Source organism: Haliotis rubra, unplaced genomic scaffold (genome assembly GCF_003918875.1).
Source record: "Haliotis rubra isolate DU_JTF1 unplaced genomic scaffold, ASM391887v1 Scf62, whole genome shotgun sequence".
Classification (NCBI taxonomy): domain Eukaryota; kingdom Metazoa; phylum Mollusca; class Gastropoda; order Lepetellida; family Haliotidae; genus Haliotis; species Haliotis rubra.
Genome location: NW_025767324.1, coordinates 477395 through 504944, shown reverse-complemented (window position 1 = coordinate 504944; position 27550 = coordinate 477395). Strand labels below are relative to the sequence as shown.

Genomic DNA, 27550 nt, shown 5'->3' with positions numbered 1-27550 from the left:
TAAGTTGAAATTATTTTAACAAATTATTGAATTTTCTTTTTTGACTTGTCATCTTTTCTTGGCAGGATAGTACACAATTGTCATTTTAGAGATAATCAGTATTATAAATATTGTTATGATATCTTATTCTTTTTCTCTGTCTTGTTGATAATTTTTTGTTAAGTGTAATCTGTTTCTGATGACTTTACCATTTTGTAACATAAGTAGTGGAATGACAATAGTACCAGACAATGTATACTGGTTCTACAATCTTCATGCTTATAACAAACTTTCACACTTTTATCATCCAACAGTTCACCTCAGGAAAAAATGTTTTGGTATTCCAGTTCTTAGGAAATTGAAAGTAGTACACTGTCAACATAAAGCTTCACTATCAAACATGAAATACTGAGAAAGCATAGTCCCAAATATTGGTTAAACATGACTTAGTTATATTGGTCCATGTTCACGAGGAAAGAAGATGTCTGTGAAAGCTGTACCACCAGAACTGTAAAAGCCACGTGCATGTTTTATATATGCTGTGCTTATAGTACTTTATCTGCCTGTTTGTATCAATACTGTTTGTATTCTCTGTATTTACCCTGGGTGTTCCGGGTTACTACAGTCATGTATTCCAACCAACTACCCATAAATTCTGATGACTATATTTACTATTAGCCTTTCCCATATTCACTCAAAAACCACCACCGTATTCACTCTGAGGCTATTATTATATTCATGCTAAGGCTACCCTTGTATTCACACTTAAGACTACCCTTGTATTCATGCTAAAGCTACCCTTGTATTCACACTTAAGACTACCCTTGTATTCATGCTAAGGCTACCCATGTATTCACACTTAAGACTACCCTTGTATTCATGCTAAGGCTACCCTTCTATTCACACTTAAGACTACCCTTGTATTCATGCTAAGGCTACCCTTGTATTCACACTTAAGATTACCCTTGTATTCACACTTAAGACTACCTTTGTATTCATGCTAAGGCTACCCTTGTATTCACACTTAAGACTACCTTTGTATTCATGCTAAGGCTACCCTTGTATTCACACTTAGGACTACACTTGTATTCATGCTTAGACTTTATGTTCATTATATCACTTTCCATATGTTCACTCTGACATTTGCTGTATTCACTATTAGACTATAGTGACCCACTATTTCTAACACCCAGGACTACTGTATTCCTTGTGTGACTACCCCTGTTTTCACTCTTAGACCATTTTGTATTCAACTCTAAGGCTTACAATATATTGTCTTGAATATATATTCACTCTAAAACCACTTTGGATTCATTGTAGAATCACCCCTGTAATGAGTCTAAAACTATTTTGTATTCAACTACAATCATTCCTGTATTCACTCTACAATCAATCTTGTATTCACTCATTAAACCTGTATTCATGAATTACCACATGCCAAATCCGTATACCACCCTACCTGTGAAGGTCCGGGTTAGAATATTGATCTTCAGTAACCCATGCTTGTCGTAAGAGGCGACTAATGGGATCGGTAGGTCAGGCTCGCTGACTTGGTTGGCACATGTCATCAGTTCCCAATTGCGCAGATCAATGTTCATGCTGTTAATCACTGGATTGTCTGGTCCAGACTCGATTATTTACAGACCGCTGCCATATTGCTGAGTGTGGCGTAAAATTAAACTCGCTCACTCAAGTATACCACCCTACCAGCAGCAAGTGCTCCAATCTGTCTCATTGATGTAGTTGTATGTAAGACGTTTTATACACACAGTGATGAATAAAAACAATATACCACCTTCAATTTACAGCAAATGAAAGAGTTTTGATGGTATCTATTACTTTTGTTTACTGTGATTCTATTTACAAGCATCTGCTATGACTGATGTGATACTGTGGACTTGACAGCAGGTGCTTTTGGTGCCTCCTGGAAATGCCGATATTAACCAGATGTATAGGGACATACAAAAAGACAATTGATCATTAATAACTCAAATGAAATATGTTAATTCAAATTTTGGCATAGAGGTAGAACGTTTATTGAGCTATGAATGCATGACATATTTTTATGGATAGAAACTTGGTTTTTCTTTATATGACGTTTCAGAGCTTATTCTTGTTCCTTCATTAGGTGAATGATTAAATGCCTTTCAAGAACTTCAAGTTTCTTGAGCTAATTTTCACTGCTATCCCACCAATAATTGGTGTATTCAAATACTTCATGCATTACAATTGGTGTATTAAACTGCATGATACATTTTATGTATATATGTGACATCTGTTCATGTTAAATGGTTGTACACATTTGATCAAACTTTACCACATTGTAATTATCATGACATTCCATCATCACCGACGTTCCATGTAACCATTCCCTGTGTCAAGTCTGGACAATTTGTATAGGAAGGCCAAACATAATTAGTACAGTGAATTATACTCCCCCCAAAAAGTTGATCATGGGATCATGAATGTTTAAGTAATCACTAAAAATGAATGTTTCCTGACCCCTGACTCTTTGTTCAATATAGATTATAGTGTAGTGTAGTTAATTTATGCCTCATCAGCAATTTTTAAACTTTCCACATTTACTTGTGCTTCTGATAATACTAATAGTAATTGTTCTAGTCAAGGTTATGGAAAACATCATAGACTCAGTTAGCAATTATGTTTTTCAAAACTTTAAATGAAAATTTTCACAACACTTAAAATGAAAATCGTTTGATTGCCATGACAATACGGTTTTATTATTTTTCCTTGATGGATGGAAAATCAATATTGGCAGACAAGTGAGAAGTAGTTAAATTGTAGTAGAAGTAATAAATTGTATCAGAATAATTATGGATTTTCTTGTGCATATTCTTGAGCACTGATTGTGTGCATGGCCACAAGATATTTGCAATATCAATTCTGTGTATTGACACAATTCAAATTCTATTCTCACAAATATATTCATAGTGACATGAAAACGTTTATCTATTGTTGATTGTAACATTGTTGATTGTAACCATATGTAATTGTTCACATATATATGTAATTGGACTATGTCAAGATATGTTTGTTCCTGAATAGCTGTCAGGGACCGTCTCAAAACATTCCCTTTACCTTTAATGCAAAAGACTTGTATAACCCTAGTAAAACGCAAATTTGTCACAGTAGTTCTTTCATCAAATATTTATAGCTTAAAAATAGATTTCCTGTGTTCATAAATAGCTTATCAGTGGAGATCTCTACCAGCTTTTGCCATTTCATTGATTGTCATGGTTTAACCTTATGTTAATGTAAGCGTTTGCTTGGTTTGCCTGTGAGTACAATCCACCTTAAAATGTACATTAAACTAAATATCATCAGAACTGTATGTAGCAAATATTGGAATTTGAATAGAATGTATTTCAGCAAATTCTTATCAATCAAATCATGTTATAATCTCTCCAAATTCACATTTGTCTTTTAAAAAAAAGACATTACTACACCACTGTTTGTTTCAATGGCTGAAGTTCTATTCTATGGCATGTGCACTGACGTGACAGTTTGTTAATTGTTATTTTCTACTCAACTTTTGAATAGGGATATTCCCTTACTTATAGAAATGAAATATGTATGTAGATTGTATGATATGTTCAGGCAACCCTATCAAAAGTTGGGTAGTATATGTTAAGATGGGCTTTGTTGAAGGGGCCCATCTCCAGTGTTGAACAAGACAGCAACATTAGTGCTTTGAAGTGGATTGGACAAACATACCAGAGGACTTTTCAGCGACCTTTTGGCCAAAACGTCTTGTGATTAGTTGAGTCTAGGATTCTTGCAGATCATAACTATATCACAGATCATGAAGTTGAAAATTTGTCGGTGGTATTAGAATCAGGAAGTATGGTGAGGGTTCAGGTTTCCCCAAACAATATTTGCTAGACATGTTTGTACTTTTACAATATGTGTTTGATATGCTTTTGCCCCCCATAATACATGTTGCCTAGTGAGTTGTTATTGCTGGACAGTTGAGCTTGTTAGTCTGCATGACTGAGATTTGGTTATGTTTTATTGTTTTATCATGTGAAATCTTATTTCAAGAAAAATAAAGCAATTTTGATATATATGTAAGTTGTGTTCTGTGTGCATAGTAGCACGTGACGACCCATGGACTGATCCGGGTTAGAATTGATTTTTAGTATCCCATATTTGTTGTAAGAGGAGACTAATGGGATCGGGTGGTCAGACTCACTGACTTGGTTGACACATGTCATCGTATCTGAACTGTGTAGATGGCTGCTCATGATGTTGATCACTGGATTGTCTGGTCCAGACTTGATTTATTTACAGACTGCCTCCATAAAGCTGGGATGTTGCTGAGTGTGGCATTAAACAACAAACCAACCAATCAACCTTGGGAAACCTAGGATATGTTCACAGACTTATGTAATACCTAGAGCACAACTCAGCAAACTGTTATACCATGATGGTACACTCATGTGATAAATGATTTATACACCATCACATCCATGGAGACCACACAACAATAGATCTTGGGTGCTGTTGTACAACGTGATCTTAGCGCTAAGGTGACCGTAACTCCCATACCTTAACATAGACTTAAGGTAGCCTTAGAGCTAAGGTTGTTTTGTACAACGGCACCCTGAACAACAATAACAACACAAGATGGATCACATGTCATGTTTATTATTCACTTCCACAAGTGATATTGATGAGTACAGGATGTATATGCTGGCTATCTAATATAATATCGATGTGAGGCGTTAGATAATGGTATAGGAATATATGTACACTGGCTAGTAAAACATTATGCTAAAAGTCACCAACAAATAACAACAATGTAATTTCTCACTGGTCAGCAGTCTGTGTCAGTATTCTGTACAAGTTTGATTCTACTGCAGCTTCACTCAGTTTGGCAGGGACATGTCACCTCCAGACCCAGCTTTGTCATCTTGCAGTTGGAGTACAGAGAATCTAATATTGTAGAGGCCCTCTGTTATAATGCTGGTCAAACTGCCTTACTGGTACAACTCAGAGTCTGTTTCACAATACAATGTGTTAACATGTTTATAAGAAGGGGTCAATCTTTACTCAGAGACATCAATAAAGGTAAAGCTGTTTGAAGATATCACTGAAAGAGTGAAATAAATTTACAAACCTATAAAAGAAAATTTCATTCGTGAAACACCTCCATATTTCATAGTACCAATAAACACACAAAATATTTGCATTAAAGTGTTTCAATGCTTCCTTAATTGCTGAGAAACATGGCTACACACTTTTTAAAATGTATTGAACTTTATGTGGGTGAAGCCTAAAATGATACGGGCCAACAACCCTGAAGAATCTCGAGCTATGGCGCCGAGAACAAGAAGAGCTCACGCTGTTGGATGCAGGTCTGCCAGGGGAGATAACACTGTCCCGAGGTAACATACCCAGACAAACTTCAAGTGAAGCTACCATACACACAGACTAAGAAGTTAAGAAGTTGTTCACATGCCATTGATATGGATTCCTACTTAGAAAAGTTTGATTTGAGCATTGATATACATCTATTATAGACTGAGCAGATATATTACCCAAGCAAAAGCTTTCTATCATTGAACAACCATGACCTGTTATCACACCACACAGACAACCTAAGGGGTTATAACTTATAACACTATGGCAATTGTTATGGTGTACAGCACAATCTGGCATGCTGTTTGATCAGGGGGTTTCAATACCTACTGTTCAACATTTGAAAAGGACCAAAACAGTCATTTCCAAAGGTGTGATCCCAAGCAAATGTTGAGTGGCATGGCTGATTGCCGTCACGGTCATCTCAACAAAGAACTTGATCACATTATGGTGTAGGAGTGCATAAGCATGGTAATCTAGTTTGTATTGTTCATCACTTTTGAACCAGATAAACTTACCCTCATAGATTTGACCAATTTCTGTGCTTAAGTATCCACTTAATTATATTTTTACCACCTTTGGCAAACTCCAGCGATGTATTTGTAATAATGCCCCCTATATCGGGAACATAACCTGTGTCTTCGGAGTGAGTAGGGGCGGTGGGGTAGCCTAGTGGTTAAAGCGTTGGCTTGTCACGCCGAAGACTCGGGTTCGAATCCCACATGGGTACAATGTATGAAGCCCATTTCTGGTGTTCCCCGCCGTGATGTTGCTGGAATATTGCTAAAAGCGGCGTAAAACCAAACTCAGTCAGTCAGTCAGTCAGTCGGAGTGAGTAGCTTCAACCAACTTCGTAAGGGACATACCATATAATATTATGGGACTTAGGCTGTAAGTTCAGTTAGACAATGGATATTTTTAGTCACTCCTTAAAAATCTGTTTCACAATGAAAGAAAGCGCTGGACCTTTAGACTTTTTCAATGGAAAAGAATTGGTTGGTATTCAACTTTTATCATCCAGCTTGTCCAGCGAACCATTTATTTTTAAGGTAAACCTTGAAGGGAGATTAATAATAATAATTTTGGACTCCTTGAACAAGAAATGGATTGTTTCATCCTTATGTAATGTCCAATGTGATACCGCCACATAGCTGGAATATTATACAATTATAGACTGGTGATGAGGTCAATACCTGCTTTTATGGGCCTGCGAAAAGCAATATTGACCGAGGACGAAGTCCGAGGTCAATACTGCTCTTTGCGGGTCCATAAAAACAGGTATGCAAGCAGATTTCTCCGGCTACCTGATTGGTCTAGAGGCGGTCAAGTGGCCGTCGACAAAACAGCATATTGACTCCAACCCAGGTCCGACCAAAAGTGATATTGACCTGAGTTACTATGATGTCAAGCTATGACGTCATTCTATTGTTTACATGTCACAGTATTGTTGACATAACGTTATTGGTTTGTAGTGAAAATAAAATTACTTTTCTTGACTAAATGGACATGTTTTGGATTTTAGAAGCTTTTTTTTTCGGTAATTACATAATAAAACAATTATAGACTGGTGATGAGGTCAATACTTGTTTTTATGGACCTGCGAACAGCAATATTGACCTCGGACTTCGTCTTCGGTCAATATTGCTTTTCGCAACTTCGTCCTCGGTCAATATTGCTTTTCGCTTAATGCGGCGTTAAAACTAAACTTAACTCCGATGTGATATAAGCTCACATCTATCTAATGGGTGAGAGTGAGAAGAGTCGAGTTTATTACTTCGTTGAACAGTATTGTGTGTCAGCTCAAAGTGATGCAGGTCTTGAAACGTTTACCACTTTGGTGAAAACACAATCACACCTGTTGTACTGACAAACTTAAAACATAATCGAAGTGGTTGTTGTTGGATTAAGGTTCTGACAACCAGGAATTTGTGGAGCCTAAAGGTTGGAGTGAGTGAGTATGGTTTTACGCGACTTTAAGCAATATTCCACAATCATCACGGCAGGGGACACCAGAAATGGCCTTTACACATTGTACCTATGTGGGGAATCGAACCCAGGGCTTCGAGGTGATGAGCAAATGCTTTAGTCACTTGGCTACCCCCCCCGCCCCTCCTAATGGTTGGTAGCGACATGGTCAGGTCATGGTAATGTCCATCATGTACTATGCAGTGTATGACCCCTTGGGGTCACTTGGCACATATATATACACAAGCAAAACACTGTACATATCTACCTGTACATCACATCTACCCTATGTTACAGAGTGGAGACAAGATATTTGCCTTCGAAAACAAAACATACCATTGAATAATTTCATTTTATCTCATCAATACAAATGTGTCTTCGGGAAAATAGCGTGTGAGTTTGACACTGCATATCAGCCTCTAGGCGCCATGGATTCTGTGGATCTACTACATGAGTAGTGTCTGGTACAAAAATAATCTTTACATATTCTGTTATAAACTAAGCTATACTCTAAAGCAATCTCATTTGATCATAGAGGAATTAATGAGGGGGTAATATACAGACATCTGACAGTTTTACAAATTCAAATTGTCCTATACAGGAAACAGGTCAGTCTTACCGTATGAAGGTGAGGTATAAACATGAGGTGATCAGCAAGTGTGACAGGAGATAATTACCGATTTTGATTCAATCAATATAAGGCAGAATGGAAAAGAAACAGGTGAAAATGTTCAATTAAAATACCTGAATTGAAATTTTCTTACTTAGGCCAGACCAATTTTATTTCTTGTTTTACGGATCCGCCTGTCGTATTTTTTCAAGAATGAGAAAAAAAAAATAATAATTTTCCCCACTCACAAAATTAAATCCTCATGTTTTTATTGGAAAAAAATATAAACTTACAATTTTATTTTATGTTTTTGATTGTTTTTTTGCCCCATATGCACTTCATTAATTGCCAAAAATACAATACTTTAGTATTCAAAAGGAAAATATCTTTGACCGGTGATATTTATTTTTTATTTTTGTCCCTCCTGCCATTAGGTTTTCTGAGGACAAAAATCCGTAAAACAAGAAATAATATTGGTCTGGCCTTAAAAATCATTGCAAGGTAAAAGGTTCAGTGGAGTGTAAATACTGAAAACTGGATTAGACAAACTGGTGATTGACAGCATGAACATTGATCAACACTATTGGGTCACGATGACATGTGTCAGCCAGATCACTGCACCTGACCACAAGGATATCTTTTACACAAATGTAAAGTGCTGAGGATTTCTGGATAAGATGCTAACTAAGCTCAATTCAGTGAACTTGTTTTTTTACCACACAAAGGATCCTTGCAGACTGTTTACCCTTGGGAACAGAGTGAGTGACTGACTTTAGTTTTACACAGCACTCAGCAATATAAATATTGTAAATAATCGAGTCTGGACCAGACAATCTAGTGATCAACATCATGAGCATCAATCAATTGGGATACGATGACGTGTCAACCAAGTCAGTGAGCCTGACCACCCAATCCTGTTGGGAACACTGAGACAGACCAGTGTTGTAAGTGAGCTGCGTGGGTTCTGTGCGTGAGCTTTGTTCATAATGTCGCTTCAAACAGTATTGCAGTAACATCATATTGTGAAAGCCAAAAATGATGCAAATCTATGTTCATCAACTGGGTGAATCCAATGACAAACCAAGAAAACATAATCAAGGCATAGGCTGACAACGTGCCAAGGGAAGCAACTCTACACGTTGAATTGTGGAGTCTTGGAAGACATACCCAACACTTCTCACTGTTCTAGGTGAGGAATTAAATCTGAGTGAGTGAGTAAATATTGTCTTAATCTGCATTAGCAGATTCAAACCTAAACCTATGCCTGTTAACACAGTCATATAAGCTACTTGCCTATCCAGTTTCCACTCAGTTCCAGGGTCCCCTTTCACAAAGCTATCGAAGTAATCGTAACTCCCTAGTGTAACATTGACTTACGACAGTCATAGCACTACGACAGCTTTGTGAAACGGGGCCCAGGTGTGCTTATAATACTACCTTCTTGTATACACAATCAGTCTATTGATCTCTGTGATTAGCACCCGGGTAAGTATCTCCTGTAACATGGAACATAAGCTGTAGCATGATTGCAGTAACACAGATCACAGTTGTAGATATCACGAGGGATGGACTCACAACCTGCATAGTAACAGAATAACCACTCATGCAATCAGTGATGTTATACTTAACTACAAAACTACAAAACTGTAAACAATATAAGGAATGGTTAGGTAAAGGTTTTCTTTGTACAAGTATGAGCTGAAAATAATTTACACTAATACATAACTATTTAAATGGAATGTAAACTAAATTATTCACTAATACTTTACACTAACTAAACTCATAGCTACACATATAGATATGTTTAGAACCAAGGGAACCATTATTTCTCCAGACTTCTTTTCCTGCCTTTTGGACATGGGGCCTAAAGTTCAGGTGAGCAGATTGAAAAAATAATGACAAAATATTCCAGTTTCAAACAGTTTTGTTCCATTTCCTCTAAAGATTCATCATGATTCATTTCTAATTTTTTAAGTGAAACTTTAACAGGATTTTAATCACAGAATTTTAAATAACATATTTACATCGAAAACAACAGTAAATGATTTTAACAAAATATATTTTCATTTACGATTGGCAGAATAAACCCCCAACTGCTCATTTTTTATCACATATTTTGTATATTTCATATCTGTTTACTCAGAAGACTCACAAGCCAAACTTTAAAAAATCTTGCCTTACATGAATTTTGTAACAGATTTAAACAAGTAACGTACCACAAAACACTGAAGTCATACTCCCCATGATTAATGAAACATTACTAAGTACTTCAGGTAGCAGTAGACATTATACCCTCCAGTAATTATGTAAAACACTTCTGAGTTTATCCCCAGTAAATATGTAGAAAAACACCATGATTATTGACTGTATAATTTATCATTATATCATGATAAACCCCTGGACCTACTGGCCACCATACGTTTGTTTCGAATCCATTTAATGACACCATGCTAAAATGTAGATGTCCAATCAAATCACAAGAGGTGATGCCATCCATACACAACTTGTATTGTGCCAATCAAAGCACCAAGTGTCCAGGGTATATATCATAATAGAAAGGAAATATGCTACCCTAGGTAACTAAACATCATAATGTTCCCTATGATCATGAAACATAATTTTTCACTTTCATTATTGACACTTGTACATAAGTTCTAAAAATATTAATCATAAACAGATAACCACATTTTTCTGAAACAAAATACAAAATTTCTAACTTGTGTTAACTGAAACCAACATTACACTGACATCTAGATCTTATAAACAACATGAAGCACTATGGGAATTGCATTCATTGTAAATTCTACTCGATGTCAACTACCCTGAAATATCTTCAGTACTCCCTCAAATCAATATATACACTAAAATTGTTCTTGTTTATGTCAACATTAACATTCCTGCACTCTAGATTTGGTAGCCAGTAATATTTATGAACATTTAGTAACATTTCATTGGATAAAACCAGCTAAATGCTGAAATACCCTGAATGAAAAAGCTGGAAATTACACAACATAAAATCAAAAACATATGTCATATCTATAAGTTTCACAAATCCAGAATAATTAGTGTTATCAGTATAAAAGACAAAAGTATATTAACACATACTAGTAGCAGAAACCCCAAACAATCCGAAACGGGAATTTTCAGCACAAGCTCACTTCAAATCCACACCTAATTAAGAGTATTGTCATTAAAATTTGAATAAAGCATATAAAAAACAAATGAATTATACTGACCATCTCATTCTACTCTAAGAGTATTTGATGTGAAAAGATTAAAAATACATGAAATCAAAATTTTTGATGACTTACATCCATGCTAAAGAAATCAACAAAATATTTTAGGATGGCAAGTAAAATTTACCAAAAATCTCATAACATTCTTGAACTCCACACACATTCAAGGGGCCTAATGAAACAATTTTCATCAATAAATTCCACAATCTTGCAAAATTATTCCTCTGCCTTCCACCTTGATCACACAAACTCCAACAATTTTTAAGGCACGCAGCTTCAAATTGAGCTAATAGTCATCACATTGAGGCCACTGTCGGTTTAATGCTCTCATATATAGCGAGGTACCCTTAAACACATATTTGTTCATGAGTGAAACTTACAAAATATTCCTAGAACCCTTCGCCATTGTGCATCATTAAACAGTTGCATAGATCCTGGCACAAAGAACACAGTTTCCCACCCACAGTATGTTCAAAAAGCTTCTTGATTAGGAAAACTTAACACCATTCCAACAACATCCTCCCACCAATCAAATGCTGCAGGCATTAAAATTCTTCAAATTTCTAGAATAAAAACAGCATAAATATACATAAATGGTGGCAAAAAGTGACAGTTTCATATAATGGAGCCCCGTTTCAGAAAGCTATCGTAGAGCTACGACTGTCGTAAGTGTAATATATCGGGGTTATGACCGTCATAGTGCTATGATAGCCTTGTGAAACGGAGCCCGGGATGGCAAGATGAGGATTATACACCTACTAGCCCATGTTGTAAATCCAGTTATCTTGTAAACTTAATTAAGGGCAATGAGTTGTCAAAAGACACTATGGTGATGTTTCTTGCGTAGTATGAAGTAGGTCTATGTTGGCTTTCCAACTAAGTCCTCCTTGATGCTCTTGCTTACATTACATGATACTGTCCATGAATAAGCTGTAAGCTTTCACAATGGTGAACAGGAAGATGGTAGTGAATCTCCTGTGATGCAATGCTTCCTGTCACTTTCCCTGATTCCAGTTCCAAGATTCCATCAGCTGCTGAATCGGCTTCTGCTTCCTGTTATCTTCCTTTTCTACGATGCTGTGAGGGCATGTGATATGCATACACTTAGTCTGTTGACATAAAGGCAAAAGCCTCCCATGAATCATGTGTAAAAACTTATGAAGCTTGCGGCCTTATTTTCTGTCCTTAGTTGACCTTGTCTGTCCAGAAATCAGTGAAATGTTTCAGAATGAAGATGACTAAATCCACTTCTTTATAAAACACTTTTAAGACAGATTTGATTTTTGACAAGTTTGGTGGAATGTGGAGATGTTTTTCAGCTTCCAATGCCACAAATATCCTTCTGGGAATGTTAATGTTTCTGCATTTATGTACACAGTGTGAGCACTCTCACTTGTCAGGTGCATCAAGATTGATTTTCTGAGGAAAGCACATAATGACCTAGTGTTCCATGTTTGGAACTGGAAGATACACAAACCTTGTAACATTGTGTCACAAGAACAAATATGAATGTCACATGATCATGACATGTTAACACTTAGTATGTCACATGATCCCAGCTGTGTCACATGATCCTAGAAATGTCAAGATCTTTTCATGTAGCTTGCTCCTAAGAGTCGCATAATTCTTATATCCCATGATTCTCAATTTATCACTTTGATGTCACATGATTCTAGATATGTCACATGATCCAAGGAGAGTAACTTGATCCCAGGAATTTCACATGACCCTCCGTATATCCCATGATCCAAGTCACGTCACATTATCCTGAGAATGTCACATGATCCTAAGATGATCACATGGTTCAAGATGTGTCACTTGGTCCTAGGAATGTGATATAATTCAAGATGTCACATCATTCTGGTTATGTCACATGGTTCTAGGATTGTGAAAGTTCATATGGAAGTTACTGAGATGCTCATGACGACGGAGACACTCCAGACAGTTGTGTCAGGTAACTATCTCAGACAAGGAAATTGCTCCGTTGTGGATTGTAGGTGGTGGTAGACGCTGAGTCATGGATACCACTCTCCACACCATGAGGGAATGCCTCCGCAAACTGCCCTCCAGACCATGTCTTCCGTCTGTGTGCTGAAATCAACACAAATATTTATTTTTCATTTAGGTAAGTGAGTGAGTTTAGTTTTACGCTGCTTTTAGCAATATTCCAGCAATATCATGGCAGGGGACACCAGAAATGGGTTCACACATTGTACCCATGTGGGGAATCGAACTCGGGGTCTTCAGCTAGACAAGCGAGCGCTTTAACCACTAGGCTAACCCACTGTCCCAAATTTGAAAAGTGTTTCAGTTATATCATGATATATCACTGACTGATTGAGTTTGGTTTTACGCCGCTTTTAGCAATATTCCAGCAACATCACGGCGGGGGACACCAGAAATGGGCTTCATACATTGTACCCATGTGGAGATTCGAACCCGGGTCTTCGGCGTGACGAGCCAAAGCTTTAACCACTAGGCTACCCCACCGCCCCTCATGACATATCAGCTTGACTTCAAAGGTAAGTGATGCAGTATTAGACATTTACACTTTGGTGAAACCCACAAACAAGTCTATGGTTCTGACAAACCTGGACACAACACCTGGGCAAACCAGGATTTGACAATTATAGGCTTCTGGCACACTTAAAGAATTAAGTACAGTGATTTGACATAAGACAGGGCCACCCACACCCAAACCCAGTTGATGAACCTGTGCTCTTACCTGCATCTTGTTTTGTCTTGAGTGTCACCTGCTTAGCCAGGTCCTGACTCAGAGCCAGAAGTTGTGACCGTCGCTGTTTTTCAATCTCCACTTTGCGGTGAATGTTTTCACCGATATGACTGATGTCTGGTTGAGACAAGGAGTGAACACTGGAACACAGGCAATATGGAACATCAGCAACAGTCATATACTTCATACCAATATCTTCGTTGATATTAGAGTGAATGAGTTGGATTTTACGCGGCTTTTTGCAATATTCCCGCAATATCAACCCTGTACCCTGACCATTCAAGTAAGATCACCAGCCTGTGCTGCAATAACCATGTACGATCAACATTCTCTACCTTTCCATTCTGTACCATCCCACCATGTACCCTGACCATTCAGTAAGATCACCAGCCTGTGCTGCAATAACCATGTAGAACATTCCCTACCTTTCCATTCTGTACCACCCCACCATGTGCCAGCCCTTCCTCTTTGCCCTACATCAGCCCCATCTTCTTGTCAACATGACCACAGAGTATTTGCCCCTTATGATTTGTATGACTATGCAACCCACCTCTGATTGGCAAGGATCCTCTTGATCTTCTCCGCCTTCTCTATGCGTTCAATCCTCTGTGCATCTGTCAGATCCTCTTCATCAGAGTCAGGCACATACCGCTCTGGAATATCCACCTTGTCAGGCCGGAACAACTAAAACATAGTAACATAGTTACAAGATGGTAACTGCAGTATACCTGCAACATCTAATCACTGACGTTATTGGCAGAACTTCTGCTTCAATGAGTCAGCATTAGCAACAATCATGTCACTGTGACACATAGAGGTGAGGTGAAGTGAAATTGGGTTTAACATCGTACTTGAGAATATTTCGCTCATATGACAACGTGCATGCGTGTGTATGTGTGGCTGCTTGTACTAGCCCAGACTGAAGCTGGTTTTATAGTGCCAGATCACTGAGATACCATGCTCAGTTAAGCATGAATATTCCACTCAGACACATCCGAGCAGATCAGTTCTTGTTGTATCCATTACTGCCGAGCGCCAGGCAGTAACCAACATGTACCATATTTTAACGTTTTTGGTATGAAGCGACCAGGGATCGATCCCGAGACCTTCTGCTCTCCGGGTGGTTACTCTTACCACTACACCACGGAGGTGGTCCGACACATAGAGAAACAAACAAGGTTTAACTTCTTCTTCCCAGATGGCCTCAAAATCATAAACAGATCATACTCAGCAAACACAGTGATCTCAAATGTTGTCTGGTAATGCATGGGATGACTTCTGCTATAGTGATCAACAGCATGAGCATCGATCTGATGACATGTGTCAGCCAAGTCAGCGAGCCTGACCACACGATCCCGTTAGTTGCCTCTCACAACAAGCATGGGTTACTGAAGATCAATATTCTAACTCAGACCTTCACGGGTTTGGAGTGCTAAGCAGAAATACACTTACAATCTCCCTCTCTATGGTGTATTCATCAAAAGCCTCTGTGTCTACCTTCTGGGTGGAGCTCTTCACAATGTCTGGCACATTGTCAATCTGAAGGCAAAGAACATACAGAGTGCTTTCATCATAAAACTGTAGTTACAATATGGTTGGATGATGAACTATTTCTATGTCTGGACATTCATTATTCTAAAAAAAAATTCAGGACTTTGAGTGAGTGAGTGAGTGAGTTTAGTTTTACACAATATTCCAGGGCCTAGACCTGGCTCTCTTAGTGCTAAGATAGTCGTAAGTGCCATACATTAACATTAACTTACGACTATCTTAGCGGTAAGAGAGCTTCGAAAATCTAGGCCCAGCTATATGGCGGCAGTCCCAGGACTTTGTGAGATAATTTGTACAGTTTGCCATGATGCAATACAATGCAGATCATGAATTAAGTACAGATAGACATATACAGTACAACCAAAAATTATTGAGAATTTAAAGATTGTAAAATTTTTATTATTTTCACTCATTACTCACGTATTAAATGTGAATATTAGCAGAACATAACTCCAGATTCAAAGACAGGTGAACAGTTAGTATATTGTCAAGTCACCATGGGCAGCAATGCAGGTTTCAATGCGGCAGGGCATACTACTGATCAAAGAAGTTAGAAAGTCGTGGTCTATGCTGTCCCAATATCGGACCACCTCTTCTTTCATTTCAGCAATATTTGTCAGATTTTTCTTATTGACACTTTCCTTCATAAGTCCCCAAACATTTTCTATTGGATTTAGGTCAGGGCTATAGCTTGGCCAATCTAATAATGTCATATTTTGGGTCCAAAACCAGGCCTGTGAATGCTTTGAACGATGTTTTGGGTCGTTGTCCTGCTGGAAAATCCAAAAATTTCCATAGAACACGTGAGCAGATGGAAGTAAATGTCCCTTGAGAATATCTGTGTACCGCTCACTGTTCATATTCCCTTCAAATACACAGAGGGGCATTGCCCCTAACACAGATATGCCACCCCACACGTTAAATTTCGGACTGTACTTTGGGCACTGATACAAAGGTTTTTCAGTTTGTTTGGTCCAGAATTTCAGTGTATTAGGAAATCACATTGTCCCAGTTAACATTTCTAAGCTGTAAGCACCAGTTCAACCTTCGCTCCTTTTGTTCAGGTTTCATGATCGGTGATGGAATTCATCGACATTTCTCTTAACCCATTGCATGCAGCTCAGTTCTAATTGTCTCCTTACAGACAGCCACAGTTCCTCTATCAATCATATCCAGCCTTAAGTTTTCTAAACTCCTTAGTTTGTTTTTAGAAACAAGAATACCAAACCGCCTCATGTCACCGACAGTCAATTTTCTGGGCCTACCTGGGCCTCCCTGGTGCTCAATGCCATATCCATTTGCAATATTTTTCAAAACACGATAAACAGTGGACAAAGGGATGCCTGTTCTACTTGAAATCACTTTAGCTGATCTGATGTCCTTGTTATAATACTCTAAAATCAACTTCCTCTTCTCTAAATCATCCATACTGAGGATCATTTAAAATGTCGTCTGCTAGCAAGTAAACAAAGGGGGATAACTCTTCACAAACTAATGAAAAAGGATTAACAGAGTTGTCTCTCTTTAATGAAACCAAGCACTTGATAGCTGGTCAAGGTTGTTTATACTAGAAATCTAATTAAACATATTCCTAAAAATCTCAATAATTTCTGGTCATACTATAATACTAATGTATAATACATTATAAATATAGTGAACTGAACCACAAAGAGAAATTCGTAATGAACTGGTGACTGACTGAGTTTGGTTTTATGCCACTTTTAGCAATAAACCGGCAATATCACGGCTGGGGACACCAGAAATAGGCTTCACACATTGTACCCATGTGGGGATACGAACCCGGGTCTTCGGCGTGACGAGCCAATGCTTTAACCACTAGGCTACCCCACCGCCCCAATAAACTGGTGAACATCGTCAATAAGTCAAAATGTACTTACCCAATAAATACTAGGGGAAATTTCAGGCCTCATGTATTGCCATAATTAATCATAACTGGAATTAATTATTAACAATTGGTGCTAATCATTTGTCAGACTTACTGATCTGTTCATGATGAGATCCCCTGCAGAACTATGCAACGTGTTCCCCAATAATGATGAAGTTTCCCTCTTGTATGGCTCACTGCTTGATATGGTCATGTAACGTCCTTTAGGGGACTTCTTCACATTGAAGATTCCACCACTACCTCCTTTTGCCCATGGTTTAGGAGCATACACTCGGGATGATTGTTCTGACTTTGCACCATTAGGTTTGAACACCACAGGCGTGGAGAAGGCGCTGTTTGACGTCTGCAACACGTCACGGTTCCCATCAGGAGGACCTTGTTCTGAGGACAAGTTCATTTCACTGAAGAAGGGACGTGCAGTGAAGATGCCACTTGCACTCTGGGTTTTGTCTTGATATGGGATGAAGGGTTTCGGGGCAAGGAGTCCGATGGATGAGCGCCTTGAACTTGGGTTGGAGTTAAAGTTTGTGAGGACTGGAACGGAGGATGTTCGAGCTAGGTGATCTGCATGTGGAAGGTTCTCGTAAACAGGACCTGGGTCTGCAGCTCGGCCTATGCGAGAGATCTCCGATGCATAGCTGGAACTGATGTCTGATGGGTAGCGGACGTGGCTCGGAAGTTCAGACTGGATGGAGAGAAAAAAGTGTCACAGTAACTTGTTTGTAACTTTCTTGTACCAACAAGAACCAAGGAAGACTTTAAACAGGTATTCATATCTCTGTAAACAGATTACAACTTTATTCATACTTGTCCAACAGTTTCAAAATATCAGATTAACCTTATTATAAAAAATCCCAACCCCACTGCAAAGCTGATATGATAAAAAACAAACTATTATAATGATTCAGGAAGGAAGACTTTTGTTGGGTTGAGTCCCATTGAGGATTCGAACCCACACTCTCAGAGTCAGGCACCTAATGGCCAGCACACAATGTCAGCCACCTAACCCGCTCAGCCACTGTGGCTTCCACATAAGATTAGGTGCCTGACTCTGAGGTTGTGGGTTTGAATCCCACATGGGACTCAACCCAACAAGAGTACTAGCATCTGTACTTGACTGAGAAAGTGTGATCACAAATACAACATATGTTACAACAGTATTCTTGGGACAGGTTAACTGCCAACGACAGACTAACACTTACTTCACTGTCTGAGGCCAATGGCTGGGAGCTGGACACTGAATACCACCCAGTGCTGCCTAGAATACAAACATAACATCAAGTTAATCCTTCATTTCTCTTCACCATCACTTAACTTTGAGAGATTTTACACATATTCACAAAAACTGAAAAAAGTTGTTCTGTTTGAAGAAAAACTGAAAGAAAGGCATGAAAGAAAGTCATGAAAGAAATGAATCACATTTTGTTAAAAGTGCAGACATATGAAAATTGCATATATATTTCAGTCAACGTTTCAGCAAACAATACTGAGTAACAAGGTGAGTTGTACACTGAAGTCACTATTATATTTCTGCTATAGTGAGTGAGTGAGTGAGTGAGTTGGGTTTTACACTGCTTTTAGCAATATTCCAGCAATATCACGGCAGGGGACACCAGAAATGGGCTTCACAGATTGTGGGGAATCAAATCCGCTTTAACCATTAGGCTGCCCCTCCATCCAACACACTAACAAATGTAATTTTTCAAGTAAAATTGATACTTTTATACTTATCCTGACTCATGATCTTTTGCTTATCTCCCTTTCCCTTGCGAATGGTAGTGGAACACTTGAATTCCTTGAAGTTCCCGAGGCGGATGTTACCTCCCTTTTCAGTAAACAGTCATGTTACCTGCCTTACTTGTCACTCTCTCCTGATTTTTCTGCCCAAGCACTTGGATCTGCTGTGCAATCCGAAGTGTTTCCAGCGGGGAGGTCGGGAGGGCTTGACCTCATGAGTCAGGATAAGCAAAAAATATCAATTTTACTTGAAAAATTACATATTTTTTCTCATCCTGACTCATGATCTTTTGCTTATAGAATCCTCCGGATTGGTGGTAGGTCAGGCCCCTTCCTGGATTCATCAGCTGACCTTTAGATAAGTCCTGTATCTAAAGAGTTACCTCCCCCATGGGAACTGCGTAGCGGCATTTCCCAGATCCTATTCTTCCAACTTCCGATATAACTCGGGGGGGGGGCACTTTCTTGTCTTACTTCCATCTCAGACAAGTTGAATCATCTTGATTCATGTGGCTTCAGATAAACTATACTGAGTCAAAAAAGGAACTTCACAAAATGTAATTTGAAAAATAATGATGATACATCTATGTATCTGAAATGGGATCCCTATCTTTCGACTCTAGAAAAACGTTAGCAAAACCCACTCAAACCCATCCATTCGTCGTGCAAATGATGTTAGTGCCAAATCAGGTTTTGCACGTGCAGTCGATCACGTGATCTTCGCATCAAAGTTTTCTTCATATGCACGTGTTTGCATTGGTATCAAGAATTGAAAAAACACTTTTAAACCACAGTTCTAACGGTACTTGAAATGCCACGATTGTTAAATGTGCAACGTGAACGTGCCGTTGGCATGTTGCAAGCGGGAAGATCAGTTATTGACGCGCGCTAAGAGCAATGGGATGCAGCCGTCTTACTGTGTATGACTTGTGAGGTCGTCTACAACAAACTGGCACCACTTCTGATCGCCCAAGGTCGGGTCCTCCACGTGTGACGCCACGAGCAGAAGACCATCAAATCGTCCCTACGCCACCTACGTGACAGATTTCTGCCGGCTACACTAACCAGGGCTGAGATGTTTAGAGGTCGACTGTCCTCACAGACCATTCGAAATCGGGTCGCGGGCTGCCAAATCTCCATTCTCGGCGTCCATATCGTGGGCCAATATTGACGCCGTTTCATCAACGCCAACGTCTGCTGTGGGCCCAACGTCACCTCCGATGGACCCAGAGAGACTGGAATCGAAGTCGTCTTTAGCGATGAATCCAGGTTTACCCTCAGATTCGGCGGCCGGCAGGCATAGAGTCTGGAGACGACGCCATGAATGGTATGCCCAATGTTGTGTGTACAGGAAGTTGCGACAGATGCTTCCTGGGGCGTTCCCGAAGTTGCATGGTGTGGGGTGCTTCCTGTGGGAACAACCGCTCCGACTTCTGGTCATCCGCTGGAAACCTCACAGCTGCTGACCTTAATCCAATACAGCACGCGACCAGGTGCTCACCCCTGAACTTCGCTTCCTTTCATGCAATGGCTCATGGCCCAGGTCTACAGTTCCAGCATGGCGGTGTTTGGCAGTGGTGAAGGCCATACACGATATTGAACTGAGACATTTCGCATTTTTATTCTTGTGACTTGACATTCTGTATATCCATGTTTTGGAATGGCGGTGTAGCCTAATGGAACTAATTATGGCACTGTCAGTGTATTGAGTACATCACACACGATCTCAGCAATGAAATAATAACAATTTAACCATCTTACCATCTCTTGTTCTTTTATAGTGCCCTGAAGAAAGAATGTGAAGTTTCTTTTTTGACTCAGTATAGTATCTTCTTATTACTAGATATCTTATAACAACCCATAGACTATGATAAGATCTTTATCATAAATGAGTTTGCGACCCCTTCACGTACAGGTAAGATCTTAACCCGTACAGGATCTTTAATCACTCATGCTAGTCTGTCCTAGACTGTGTGCATGGACTTTCAAACTAATGCTCTTCCTTAGTAAAAGTTATCAACAAGCCAACGTGATGAAGGGTGAGATTTTCCAACTCAGCGCCTTTGAGGAACCGTTAGTTGCTGTGCTACAACGAGAGGCCCAAATTGGTGAATGCCTGAGACGTCTTCAGTGGCTATGTCTCGGAGGTAGTGGTTGGCAAACACTGTGTCCGACTTATAAAAGCAGCCCTCCATAATTGCTGATATAGAGCAATTTCCGTGCAGAGCAAGTGTTGACGCTAGTGATCTGACTTCTTGTGGGTTGGAAGCTCTAGGAGGTTCTAGTCTTGCTGCTTTATAGGCTCTCAATATGACGGCTCTCATATAGAACGATATCTTCGTTCTTGAGACTTCTACTGATGTCTCTGTGGATAATGGGATGAACAGGCGCGCTTGAATTTTCGTCTCCTTGTCTTAGTCTTTTGAAGATATATCTTCAGGGCTCTGACCGGACACAAGGATAGGTCTTCTATATCCTTTGGACTGTAGATAGCGCTGGTACATGGAACTGTCTATCTGGCTGACCAGGTAGTTGGTTCTTGGCAATGAAGTCCCATCTAAGTCCTAGATTAACTGCAGCATGTTGCCCCGTGTCGAATCTGGTTCGACCAAAGTCCAGCGTATGTATCTCTGATATCCGAGCTGCCATGAATAGCGCAAGCAGGAACAGAATCTTCTGTGTCAGCAGCTTGAAGGTAGTCTGATCTAGAGGTTCGTAGGCATCACTTGTAAGATGACGTAGAATTACATTCAGATCCCAGGCCGGAGCTCTGAACTTCTTTTGCTGGCCCTGATTTGCTTTTGCTGGTCCTACGTCTACTTCAGGCGGAGGTAATATCTCTTCGTTGAAGGATTTCTAATGTGTTGACTTACTAGGCCACGTAGATTTACCCTCCGGTCTGGTAACAGAAAAATAGGACCTAAATATAAAGGACATAATGCCATATACGGGACTCCAGTGCTCGCCCAACCATCCACTTGGGCGAAAAGGGAGAGAGTGACAAGTAAGGCTGGTCACATGACTGTTTATACGGAAAAGGGAGGTAACTCGTGGGTGAGTGTATTTTTATGTCCGCTTTGGGAACTTCAAGGGATTTAAATGTTCCACTACCATCCGCATGGGAAAGGGAGATAAGCAAAAGATCATGAGTCAGGATAAGAAAAAATGACAACTTTACACATGTAACAGACTAACTCCTGTGCTTTAGTGGTAAATACACTGCCCCATGATGCCAATTTAAAGACCAATACCTTCATCCTCACGCCTCATCTTCTCTCTCTCCTTCCTCTGTTCAGACTGACGCTTCACATCACGAACAGTCAGCACCTTTGGTCGTTCTCTGGGAATAATACCTGCAAGGAATCGTATGACAAATAACATATCTCAATATCCTTACTTATGAATAAACACATAGCATCAGGATCTCAAATAGAAACTGAACACACTGAAGCCTGAAGTGATTTACCAATACATGAAACCCATGAAGGCAGGCATGGTTCTGACAAACCGAAAATCATAGTCAGGACGATTTTGGAATTTGAGTCCACAATCCTTTGATTACAAAGGGAAGTAACTGCTTGGTGAACAAGGGACACTTACCGAAAAACCTCTTGGTGTTGTCATCTGCCTCGCTGATATCCCACGTGGCATTAGGGTCATCTGGGTCGACCATGTTGTCTGTAGCATCTGTCGAAGTGGCCAGGCTACTCTGCAATATCAAAGAACAATGTAAGATATAAATCTGAAGTTTTTAGTGGTACGACATACCCATTTAACTAGTACAGTTCCCACAACAATCTTGTCTGTAGCCTAATGATCTGGGTCCCATTCTGCAAAGTGATCATTGCAATAAAATAATTGTAGCTTTGTACCAACAAGCATTAAACATGGCCAGACATAGGACTACAAATTCCTCATTTCAGTTTTGCCAATTTTTTCCTGGTCCTACTGCCTCAAAGCAATCTTAGTGCTAAGATGATCTTCACCTCATATTTTAACATAAGCTTATGGCAGTCCAAGGATTAAGATCGCTTTGTGGGCCCAGGAATCCTCAGGGTTCTGCAACTGACCATGTTTCTGAAGGCTGTTGACCACAAATCATCCCATAGCTTTACATAGGCTTATAATAGATATAGCACTACGACCACATTGTGGAATGGGGCAAGGGTTTCCTCAAGGTTCTCCAACTGACCTCCTGTCTCTGATGGCTGATGACTGGGAATCTGGACACAGGCTGGTTCAGACCTTCTGCATAGCTCATGGTCATCAAGGGTCGACCTGGACTCTCCACTGCCGTACCCTGGTCCACAGCTCCTGGACTGACCCCTGGGGACATCATCCGCAGGTCGCCCATGCTCTTGGATCTGGGGGTCATTTGATGGGGGCTACGTGGAGACTTGGAGCCGGCCATGTCAATACTCTCCATTGTGTCCAGGTCTGTAATCATGTAGCTTGAGTTTTTCTTCCTTGTGGGCTCAGAGTCTGAAATCAGCAGAACAACAGAATAACTTATCCATCCATCCATCCATCAATCCATCCATCCATTTATAAATGCTCAATGAAAAATCCACTTCTCTTTAGGTGATCGAGTTATTATCTAAAGTGCCCAAAAACTGATCTAACAAAACTGTAACATTTTCCTTTAAAGCTCACATGTTCATGAAATATGTATTTGGTGATGTAGCCATGACAAACATCCAGCAATCGTGTGCTTAACTCTACATATTACACAACAATATCCAAAATAGGCAAAGCCTTCTTGGAAAACATTCTCTTCATATAAGATGCCTGTGTACATAAGTTACTCCAGCCATTTTGTTCTATAAAGCGATCGATCCTAGTGCTTCATCAATAGAATCAATAGAGTAAGATCGTCACAGCATGAAGACCACTTTGTAGAACAGGACCAAACAAATCAACATCCAGCCTGCGACCTTATTAGTGAATGAGGGGAACATCTCATTTACCTTTATCCATGAGAGATGCGAGCTGAGTGCCAGAAGATGAGCGTCTGAGGGTGTTCATGGCCTGGGACAGGCGGCCCCTCTCAGCAGACAGTCCGGCCATGATGTTGTTGACCTTGGCCAGCTCCTTCTCCATCTGCTGCTTGGTCTTCTCGGTGTCACCTCCGCCCTGCATCACCACACAGAGAGCAGAGTATATATTTGTGTTGCTATGGCAATAGTATGCAATGCTCCAAATACTGTAAATCACATAATGTTTGCGGCACAATATTTCTGCGAGTGGCTACCAACAGACGATTTTGCATCATGATATTTTTGCTACATGCCTAATTCTCAAAAATAAATTGCAACTGAAAGTTCTACCTAAAGTAATTCCAATCACATATTAAAGATTGCCTGTGATGACAATGACATCACCAAAGCTGTTGATCTCCGGACGAGTGTGATGAAACCTATCCACGCCCATTAGATGGTGCAGCCTTTAAGTAATCGAGTCAGCTAGAAAGACTTGTGATTGTATTGTTAGCACTATCCAGCGCCATCAGGTGTGGTGAGGTGAAATTGGGTTTAACGTCGTGCTTGAGAATATTTCGCTCATATGACCACGTGCATGTGTGTATGTGTATGTGCGGCTGCTTGTACTAGCCCAGACTTAAGCTGGTTTTATAGTGCTAGCCCACTAAGATACCATGCCGCAGTGAAGCATGAATACCCCACTCAGACACATTATACTGACTCCGAGCCGACCAGTCCTTGTTGTACCCATTAATGCCGAGCACCAGGCAGGGACCAACAAGTACCATATTTTAACGTCTTTTGGTATGACGCGGTCGGGGATCGAACCCGCGACCTTCCGCTCTCCGGGCGGACGCTCTAACCACTACACCACGGAGGTGGTCTCCAACGCCATCAGGGTGTGACTAGTGACTCAAGGATTCACCAAGCTTGACCACTTGACCATATTTAGGAACCCACTGTGACAAGATATTTAGTCATGGCGACCAGTTCTGAGTGTTTCTTGATGCATATAAATGATTAAGTACATTCAGAAATTTCAAAACTGACACAGAATAATCTTTGAACATGAGCTAGACAAGTTTAAAGTAAATTTGATCAATATTTCAATCACATCAGAATCAGAGCATGTCAGCTCAGAAGAAGTGCAGATGCTTGACCTCTACCTCTTGGGTAAGGTAAACCCAGGTGTGGTGCTTAAAATTACGGAGTGAGTGGATGGGTGAGTGAGTGAGTTTAGTTTTACGCTGCCTTTGGCAATATTCCAGCAATATCACAACTGGGGACAGCAGAAATGGGCTTCACACATTGTACCTATGTAGAGAATCGAACCTGGATATTCTGCATGACAAACACTTTAACCAATTAGCTACCTCACTGCACCGGTGAGTGGATGGAGTGAGACAGTGAGTTGAATTTTGTGCCACTTTTCAAAACATTGCAATGACATTGCATTGCTTCCCCAACTGGCCTGATTTCCCTATACAAGTGTGTCTGAGCTGTGACTTACCAAGGATACAGCGCTCCTACTCCGGGAGAGTTCTCCATTAACCTTGGTCCTCAGCAGAGCCACCTCATGCTCCAGCTTGTTGTTCTCTGCTGTGGTTTCTTCCAGTTCCTATGTTAATAACGTAATATTTCAAGTAAAATTGATATTTTTATACTTATTATGACTCATGATCTTTTGCTTATCTCCCTTTCCCTTGCGAATGGTAGTGGAACACTTGAATCCCTTGAAGTTCCCGAAGCGGACGTAAAAATACAGAGCCACCTCCCACGTTTCTTCCAGTTCCTATGTTATGTAATATTTCCCTACTTTCCCATCTTTTTGCTTAACAGTCAGTTCGAAGGTGACCAGCCTTACTTGTCACTTTCTCCCTTTTCGCCCAAGTGGGCGAGCACTGGAGTCCCGTATACAGCATTATATCCTTTTTAATTAGGTCCTATTCTTCCAAATTACGCTGTGTATGGATTTGGCAATAACTACTGATAGGCAAACATTTAACTATTCTGTTACACTAAAGACATTACAAACAACGTATCATTGTAGTGAGTGAGTGAGTGACTTTTACACTGCTTTTACCAATATTCCAGCAATATCTGGAGGAAACCAGAAAAGAGCTGGTTGTTGTACTCATGTGGTGATTGAACCCAGCCTTCAGTTGAGGTGAGGTGAAATTTGGTTTAACATCGTGCTTGAGAATATTTCGCTCATATGACCACGTGCATGCGTGTGTATGTGTATGTGTGGCAGCTTGTACTAGCCCAGACTGAAGCTGGTTTTATAGTGCTAGCCCACTGAGATACCATGCCGCAGTGAAGCATGAATACCCCACTCAGACACATTATACTGACTCCGAGACGACCAGTCCTTGGTGTACCCATTAATGCCGAGCACCAGGCAGGGACCAACACGTACCATATTTTAACGTCTTTTGGTATGACGCGGTCGGGGATCGAACCCGCGACCTTCCGCTCTCCGGGCGGACGCTCTAACCACTACACCACGGAGGCGGTTTCCCAGCCTTCAGTGTGACAAGACAATGCTTTTACCACTGGGCTACCCCACCATTCCGCTTCATTATAACCTACAGAGGAGCTTCTCACAAAACATCATGGTCATTAATGTTGACATAACACTGAGTAAGTCTGCACGTATCACTGACCTGTGACGCCTCCGCCAGCTGCTGCATGATGAGGGACAGTTCTTTCTCAATGGTCATCTGCTGGTGCACCAGCTTGCTCATCTCACGGGGGTCGTTCCGTCTGATGTCCTGCTGCCTGATGATCCCCTGTAGGGCCTTCTCTAGAAGCTCCTGAAAAACAGCCAATGTAGTGTCATGTGCTGGATATCAGTAGGTATCTGAACACATTAATGGTGTGATGTTAATGTTAATGTCATCATGCGCTGAACAGAAACATCAGAAGGTGTCATGTTCTGAACAGATGAATCAGAAGGTGTCATGTTCTGAAAAGATATATCTGAAGGGGTCATTGACAAAAACATCTGAAGTGTCTTATTATGAACAGAAACAACAGTAGAGGCAGCATCCTTTAGAATGAGTGAGGTTCGATTGTGTTCAATGTCATACTTTGTACATTACTACAGTTTGGACCAGGAAAACCAATGGTTGACGACTGTGTGTCCAAAAACTAACAATAGATTTACTACGGAAAAAAGTATACATACACTTGTCTGACTAATCAGTTTCATCTTGTAGAATTATTATATTAATGCTCACAAGTCAAGATGTTCTCACATATTTTCACAATGCTCCAGGTACAAACCTTGTCTTCCCTAAAGCTGATAACCTTGAAGGACTGCTCTTGCAGGTTCCGATCCAGCTCATAAAGTCTCTCCAGCTTCTCCTGGAACAAATGTAAAATATCAGAATAAAGTAACATTACTGAGGAAGTGAATGGTGTTTTAAGCCACTGCGCAACATAAGTGAGTGAGTGAGTTTAGTTTTA

At 40.1% G+C, this 27550-nt stretch overlaps 1 protein-coding gene across 2 annotated transcripts in view; it reads right to left on the bottom strand.

The window, feature by feature from the left end:
- Positions 1-6810: 6810 nt before the first annotated feature.
- Positions 6811-27550, bottom strand: part of LOC124256185 (zinc finger CCCH domain-containing protein 13-like) — an 84116-nt gene continuing 63376 nt past the window's right edge. For both annotated transcript variants that reach the window (XM_046690148.1, XM_046690149.1), the window contains 13 exons: positions 27368-27448; positions 26746-26895; positions 25590-25697; positions 24068-24233; positions 23293-23582; positions 22701-22809; positions 22352-22453; positions 18566-18621; positions 17458-18048; positions 15359-15445; positions 14457-14590; positions 13898-14046; positions 6811-13263 (listed from right to left, as the gene is read on the bottom strand). In XM_046690148.1, coding sequence (XP_046546104.1) covers positions 13136-13263; positions 13898-14046; positions 14457-14590; positions 15359-15445; positions 17458-18048; positions 18566-18621; positions 22352-22453; positions 22701-22809; positions 23293-23582; positions 24068-24233; positions 25590-25697; positions 26746-26895; positions 27368-27448 — 2151 coding nt within the window. In that variant the 3' untranslated portion in view covers positions 6811-13135. The remainder of the gene's footprint in view (positions 13264-13897; positions 14047-14456; positions 14591-15358; positions 15446-17457; positions 18049-18565; positions 18622-22351; positions 22454-22700; positions 22810-23292; positions 23583-24067; positions 24234-25589; positions 25698-26745; positions 26896-27367; positions 27449-27550) is intronic.